General features: G+C 28.8%; 1 protein-coding gene across 1 annotated transcript; it reads left to right on the top strand.

The window, feature by feature from the left end:
- Positions 1–1,963: 1,963 nt before the first annotated feature.
- On the top strand, positions 1,964–7,061 carry LOC123215312 (nudix hydrolase 17, mitochondrial-like; the record flags this gene model as incomplete). The annotated part of the gene is made up of 6 exons (XM_044635351.1): positions 1,964–2,040; positions 2,120–2,231; positions 2,294–2,377; positions 2,461–2,589; positions 3,006–3,075; positions 7,021–7,061. Coding segments are annotated over exons 1-6 (513 nt in total), but the record flags the coding sequence as incomplete, so codon positions are not given.
- Between the last annotated feature and the right edge of the window lie 808 nt (positions 7,062–7,869).

Below are 7,869 nucleotides of genomic sequence, written 5' to 3'. Positions count from 1 at the left end.
GAAAACTTTTTTATTGTTAAAAGTTTTTAATAATGAAAAATAAACTTTCAACAACCATTGTTTTCTTATTAAAATCATAAATGTATTTGATTTTAATAAAAATATAAATAATTGATTACTAAAATCACAAAAAAAAAAACTTATAACAACTGGATATCATCCACTTATTATTTTTTCTCTCATTAATACTAGTTTTCTCCTGTAATGAAATGTGATGAAAATAATAGTTGAAAAATAAGAGTTTAGCTGAAGAATCGTCAATAAGTTTTTGAACACGAGCCAAAATACCTTGAATTTGATTTATTTAAGCCAAACATAGATTTAAACTTGAGTTAACTCATTTTGAATCTATCTCAAATATTATGTAATTCCTGTAGTCAATTTCAATCAAATTTGTTCTTAGGGGATTCTCTTCTCCTGTAATATTTAATTGTCATTTATATAGAAAATCGCTATAAATTATTCTTGTGTGCCAACCACCAACAACTTTCTATACTGTCAGAAAAATCCTATGTGATATATTAGGTTAATAAGCAATCTAATGTCATATATCAAAAGCAAAATCTTAAAACGTCTAAAACATAAATCCTAAACTCGAAAATACTTAAGACTTTTTCTACTATTAAATAATTTTCTTCAAAATAGAGAATGACGATTTCTTTATTTTTATTTCTTTAAGTGTACAATGAAGCATAAACTCAAGGCTTCTTTCTGCTAATACTTTCTTCAAATATAAGATAATGACTTCTCGAATTTAAGAGAAGAATAATCCGAGAATTAATATGTATTTTACTCAAAACTAGTTTTTCCACTTTTATTTTCTCCCAATTGACAGTCAGGACTTTTCAGATATTACTATTATTTTTGAATATATAATATTTACGTCTCAAAATTTTTCCGACAAATATAGGATAATCCATAATACGTCTATTCTAATTAAAACAGTTTTTCCTTGCTTATTTTTCCCGTCCAATACTCAGGAAAATTACTTAATATTAAGCTTTTATTTCTTCCTAGCTAGGGTGGACTTGCCAAACCTGAAAAAGGATAGGTTTGAATTCAACTCAAATCTAAAATGGTCGGCTCAAGTTTAAGATTGATTTTATTAGGGTTAGATTTGAACTAAGATAGCTCAGTCTTAAAAGTCAACTCGACTTGGTTTGACTTAACTTACATTCGTTTAATTCAATTTGAATTGAATTCAAGCTAAAAGATTTAATTCATTTTTTAAATTGAGTCGAATTTGAATTAGGAGGTGTTCAAATCAGTTCAGCTCAAGTTCAATTTGAATTAGTGGTTTCAATTAATGACTCGGTTTGGCTTGAATTTATTGTTCGAATAAGTAGTTTTGCTTATTATTTGAGTAAAACGACTTCATTTTGTCAACGAGTTACAAATTCGAACTATCAATTCAAATTATAAATTTGTGCTGAACTTAAACTAAACCAAGTTGAGTAATTTATTATTTAGGCCGAACTTAAACTGGACTATTTTTCTCGAACTCAAGTCAAGAGGTTTTCAAGCTTGACCTAGTTCATACCCACCCCTAGGTTCAGTCAGTCGGTGGAAAATGATGTTGCAGAAGAAAACAATGGACTGTTGTTGAAGAAGAAAAATCAATGGAGAAGAAGAGTTGGCAATACCAATGAGCCTTCGAACTCAAATTGAGTTACTAGATTGAAATTTCATTTCGGATTCAACCTATTAGAACCTAACGTGGATTTTGTCTCCATCCAAAGCAGAAGCTTTGATGCTCACAGAGGTGATTATGTTCTCTGAATTCGACCAAAACCAAATACTCGCAAGCGTCATCTTCTTCCTTCTTGGTCTTCTCGGAACCCCACCATTCGGTATTGCCCTATTACTCTTTTTATAAACAGTTCTATATATAGCTTCTTTGTTCATTGTTATGCCAACCTTAAAACTTCTCTCAAGCTCAATTCACCATCTTCTTTGTGTAATGATGGCAGTTTCTTTGGCCTCTCGGATGGGCCGGAAGCTCCAGAGATATAACAACCTGGGCCATCGACAAGTCGTAGGGTAAGTGCTTTTTGATTTTTGATTTATAATTTTTCTCTATTTTATTCTCCTTTCTGATGAGGAAGTTTTGGATCTGCAGATGCATTCCTTACCGATTCAAAAATGGCGCAGATGTAGACATTACTGATGAATTGGAAGTTCTTGTCGTTACTTCTCAGAAAGGCCGAGCTCAAGGCCTGATGTTCCCCAAGGTAACATATCATACATAAACTTGATATATGATTCAATTTAACTCATGATTTTAAATTTTCAGGGTGGATGGGAAGTTGATGAATCTCTAGAGCAAGCAGCTTTAAGAGAATCAATTGAAGAAGCTGGAGTTCTTGGCAATGTTGAGGTGAGATTATAAATTGTTGAAGCTTTTCCATAATTGTTTCCATGGGGTTTTCTGAGTCTAGTTTTTGCATATTCATTTTACAGCGTGAATTGGGAAAATGGAACTTTGTCAGCAAAAGCCAAGGCACTCTTTATGAAGGCTACATGTTTCCGTTGCTCGTCAAGGAGCAGCTTGAAGTATGGCCAGAAAAAGATGTCAGGCAAAGAATCTGGGTAAGTTTCTAGTGACTGATTCGTCGCCCTTATTTTTAGAAATGCAAGTAATTTCAGCATTATAAATTATGGGTTTACCATATTAATGCTCCAATTATTAAAATGATTTAAATAAATGTAATTTGGATACTCATTACATTATATACTTTTTTACTTCTCTGTAAGTACAAGTGGATCACCTGATTATACTTGTTATACATGAGATGACTCATTTAAAATTGGGATTGACTCATTTTGAGTCTAACTTTTTTCGGCTAACCTAAGAATTCATCTAGATTTTAATACAAAGGTCTTGCTTCTTTCAACTCAAGCCAACATTTTTAATTAGGACTTGAATCAATGGCCGGTAGGCCTTTGAAACTTTAATACCATGTTAGAAATCTAAGACTAATATATTACGTGAAATGATTGTGTAGATGAGTATCGATGAAGCAAGAGAAGTATGTTGCCATTGGTGGATGAAGGAAGCTTTGGACATATTTGTTGCAAGATTCACACCAACAATGGATAGAGACTAGATCAATTTGTTTCATAGCAATTAAATTTGTTGGTTGCCAATTATTTAGTTTCATCTTTTGTAAAAAAGGAAAAAAAATACAAATTATAATAAATAAATAAGTAAAACTATAAGTATAAATTTTTTTTCTCTATCTTCATATTGTCAGTTTATATAGATAAATTAATAAAAAAAAATTATATATGTGAATTCATTAAAAGAAATCAACAATTCCGATTGGAAGCATATTTTGTTGGAAGTAGGAGTTATAACAAAGCCAAGAATTTCATCAATTTTTTTTCTATTAAAATCAAGTTCTTCAATTAACTTTAGGGATTACATTAAATCATTTTGAAGAATTTAAGTTTAAGAGAAGTCAATAAACAATAAATTGCCTAAAATTAAATAGTAAAGTGGGCATTTATCTGATCAATCGCTTTAGAGAACACATTGATGCTTCAAGTGTTTTATGCTGTTGATGGACACATAAACCGAATTTCACTGTATAAATATTTATTATTTGAATTAAGTCACTTAGGCATTATGAGAAGTAAAATTTGATGTGATTTTATACTAATAAAAATATGATAGTTAATTATGTAAATAGTTGAGCTAAGAACCAAAAACAATAATTTTAAAGGATAAATGATTATTTTCCATATAAGGTTTGATAAAATGATACATTCTCATTGTTTAAGTTTGAAAAAGTTTAATTTTTATTTATTTATTAAATATTTTTATAAAATTATTGAAAAGAAAAAAAACTCTCAAATTAAATAATAGCTTGACCCTAAAATTATATTAAATAATTTTTTACCTCTAATTTATATAAAATTTAATTTAAAATAATTAAAAAAATTACTACTATAAGTATAGATTTTGCATATTTTGGACAAACTATTTGAAAAAGTTAAGAATGACAATGAAAATATTCAAGGATTTTAGAAATTCGAATAACGTTTGCGGTCTCTCTCTCTCTCTAGCACCCTAGAGACACTATGATCACCAAAAAGAGCTTTTTCCAAAACTCTCTCTCCTTAGCTCTTGATAGAAACAAATCAAAAAATAGGACATGATCCTTGATTTGTCATCATGCCCTTTTAAACTACACCTTTGTAACATCATGTATGAGCATGCATACTTGGTATGCACAAACGTACATAACTTTAAAATATCAAACATGGCAACTGATTTATTTAGCTAACGTGGTGCATAATGTACGGGCATACATATTTCATAAACGGTTGTACATTGCCCTAAGTACTTAATTTATACTTCAATTCCAATCCTCACTCACATGACAAACAAATATAATCAAAATACATGTAAAAAAACTGTAATTCCCTCAAAACATACTAGTGGGTATTATAGTTTATACATGGTGGGTTAAGCTAAAAGAAGTTAGTATATTGGATTAAAACCTAGGTGGACCCATAGGTTAGCTAAGAAGAGTTAGACCATGTTTAAGTTGAACAAAAAAGAGTCAAATTTAAGTTTAGATGAGTCATATCATGCATGACAAGTCTCGATAGGTAGCTTAGTAACACTTGTGAGGAATGTTAGAATATAAGTATAATGTTAAGAAAAAAGTGAAATAAAATTGAAAGAGTATATTATATAAAACATTATATATATTATATAACATGAAAAGTTGAATTTATAGTTAATTACACTTACAAAGTTTTAATAAATATTAGGAGTTTTACGTATGCTTCATGTTATGAATTTTACATTTAATGTTACAATTAATCTTATGTTTAATGTTTCAAACTTGACACTTCTTGTTTTTCAAACTACTGAATTCTCAATGGTTAGAAATTTAAACCTTTTTAGACTTATTAATTATGGTTTTAATATATTCGGAAAAATGATTTGAGTCTATTTAACTCTGATACTTAAAAGTATTATGCACTGTTTCATCTTTCTTCTTCTTTTTTTTTTTTTTTTTCAATGTTAGATTTGTCATCTTGGAGTGGCTCATCTAAACTTGGGTTTGGTTCATCTTAACTCAATCTGAAAGAGGGTCTATCTCTTCTTGTTGTTACATGGAGGGTATGACTTCTTTCATCTCAACTTACCATGTTCAGATGGGTTTCAATCAACGATCCTTAGGTCTTTCTAAATTTTTAAAATGACTTAAGTAAATCTAACTTGGATACCTAACATGTTATATACCCTTTCATTTTTCTTTTCCTCCAACAGGGCCTATATATTCAACATAAATTACTAATTTTATATCATATCTTATAATTGTCATTAGAACTCTTGTTAATAAGGATTAACTTTTATATGCAAGAGTTTATTCACATTTATAAAATCTCGAAATACTCTAGAATGACAAAAATTGAAAACCCAATTTGAAATTAAAAAACTATACGTTGAAATCCTATAATAACAAAAACTGATCTGGAATTAAAAATAATAAAAAACTACTATTGCAAGTATAGATGTGAGTGTCAATTATATGTAATTATATATTTGAGATAAAGTGGAGTATTTGAAAAAGTTAAAGGTTGTCAAAAATTTTTTAGGAATTTTAGAAATTGGAAAAAAGTTTAGAGTGTTTTTAAAAATTTTAAATATATCTTTCCATAGTTTCAATTATACTATTACAGGAGATATATCTATTTGCCCTAGTAAGTTTTAAAAACTGTGTTTGTGTTCTCCAATATTGTTCACATTTTAGACTAAAATGGGTGTGATTATAATATTTTGAACCTTGGATATAATAATATTTAAACAAAATAATATAAATACTCTTTGACTTTTAAAACAACTGAGTGCCTTTGACAAATGAGTGAAAAATAGTTTTTTCTAACTTAAAGGGTAGTAAATAATCATTTGGCCAAATTTAATTGGTAATATAATTATAGTTTTGCAAATAAGTGTATGTGTGTACATATATATTGGTGATAAGGAACCTATGTTGGGGCTGAAGAGATTAGTCTAATGATCCACTACTAGAGCTTCCATGACATATATATGTACTCAAATCTATTTGCATGAATATGAAGTCCAACCTTAACTAGTTATTTGACAAGTGATGGTTAAAAATTCTTGTAAAGAAATATTTAATTAATAAGTTGATATTATTATAAGAGAAAATATCAATAATTTGATGATAAAAATTTTTCTTTTTTTTTTCGTAAAACTATCAATAATTTTCCCCATGTTATTTGTGAATTGCCATTGATTTTAGAGATAGGAAATTAATTCAATTAATCATAATCAACTTAAACCAAATGTAATTGACCAACTTTTTAAATATTAAATAATTTACCGATTAGTTTGTATAATGACAAAAATGCCCACATATAAAGGACTTATAAAATGTTTTCCTATTTTAAAAATAACATTCCCACCTTGTGTGCTTAACTTTTACCGCGTACAGTTTTTTGTTATTTCAATCAGCATTTTCTCCAATTTTTGGTGAAGAAAATGACACAAAAGGTTAGTAAATAATTTTTTATCATGTTTAAAACCTTTTTAATGCAGAGATTTAAACATATTGGTATAGATTTTAGGGGTTTAGGGTTTGTTATTTCCAGTTTGAAATTTGCATAAATAGTTTCAATCATTCGTGTTTTAGACAAAATTTGTTAGGACTTTATGTTAAAATAGGTGTAGAATTGATTGATGATTTGGGGTTATTCAATCACTATGTGAATCATATGTGGTGAGAATAGTTGGACATGAGATGTTTTTGTGATTTTTAAAAGTGCAAGCTGTAGGATTTTGACAAGAAAATTAAAATTTTTAAATCATGTTCACATCATATGTAACAATAATAATATAAAATTTACATATTGTTTCAAGAAATAAAGTATAGAAACATGTAAACTATCTTATACCTTGTAATTTGATTCGAAGTTAGAAAACTTGAATTACTAAAATAAGTAATCTCTTGACTTGCATCATTCAAAGAAGAAAAATGAAGAAAAATGAAAGCTTTTCCCAGCAAAAGGAAGAAGAAGAAAAATCTCTATATTTTCATTCTTTTTTCTCCCATTTATTAAACTTAAACTTGATATTATCAAATTAAATCATGTGTTTATTTCCCATTGGTTGATAACTAAGAATAAATTATAATTTGACACATGTTGAATAATTTGTGCCCAAAATTATTCACTCAGCTTTCTAAACAATTTAAAAGTGCAAAATAACAATTTTACCCTTTTTTCGAATCTTATTGGAAAAACACTATTTTTATCCGTGGAAAGTGCTAACCAACCATGGATAAATATTTTCAGCTTTATAACACCATTTTCTTCCTTGAAATATGGGTGTGACCTTTGAGGTTCATAGTGACGTAGTCATGGGCCCTATATTGGATGATACATTTCATTATATCACTGTATAACCCAAAACTGTCGTTAACCGATATACTTCATTTTTCGTTACAAAACGAAGCTCCCACTGATCATGTGGTGTTATCTAGCAATATCCCATGACCCCTACATTACAATGAAGTACAAGCTTCACATAATACCAAGTGAACCTTTCTTACTCACACTTACCATGTAGTCCAATCCCTCCGTCATTACATCTCGATTAAACTTTGATTTATAGAATGTCAAAATCCAATATTTCATCTTTTCAAATATCAAGTTATACCTCAGAACGTGCTACATCGAAACTCTTTTCATGTGAACTTTTATCTACACTGGCCAGTGTCTTAGATTTTCATGTTTTTCGATATTCGTATGGAAATTTGGGAGCAATTGAGCTAACGGATCCCTATATGATCATCACTTATCCTCTCGCTCAAGCATCATATGATCAAA

The sequence above is a fragment of the Mangifera indica genome, chromosome 5 (genome assembly GCF_011075055.1).
Source record: "Mangifera indica cultivar Alphonso chromosome 5, CATAS_Mindica_2.1, whole genome shotgun sequence".
Taxonomy (NCBI): domain Eukaryota; kingdom Viridiplantae; phylum Streptophyta; class Magnoliopsida; order Sapindales; family Anacardiaceae; genus Mangifera; species Mangifera indica.
Note: the sequence above shows the minus strand (reverse complement) of the source record. Positions and strands in the feature narration are given on the sequence as shown.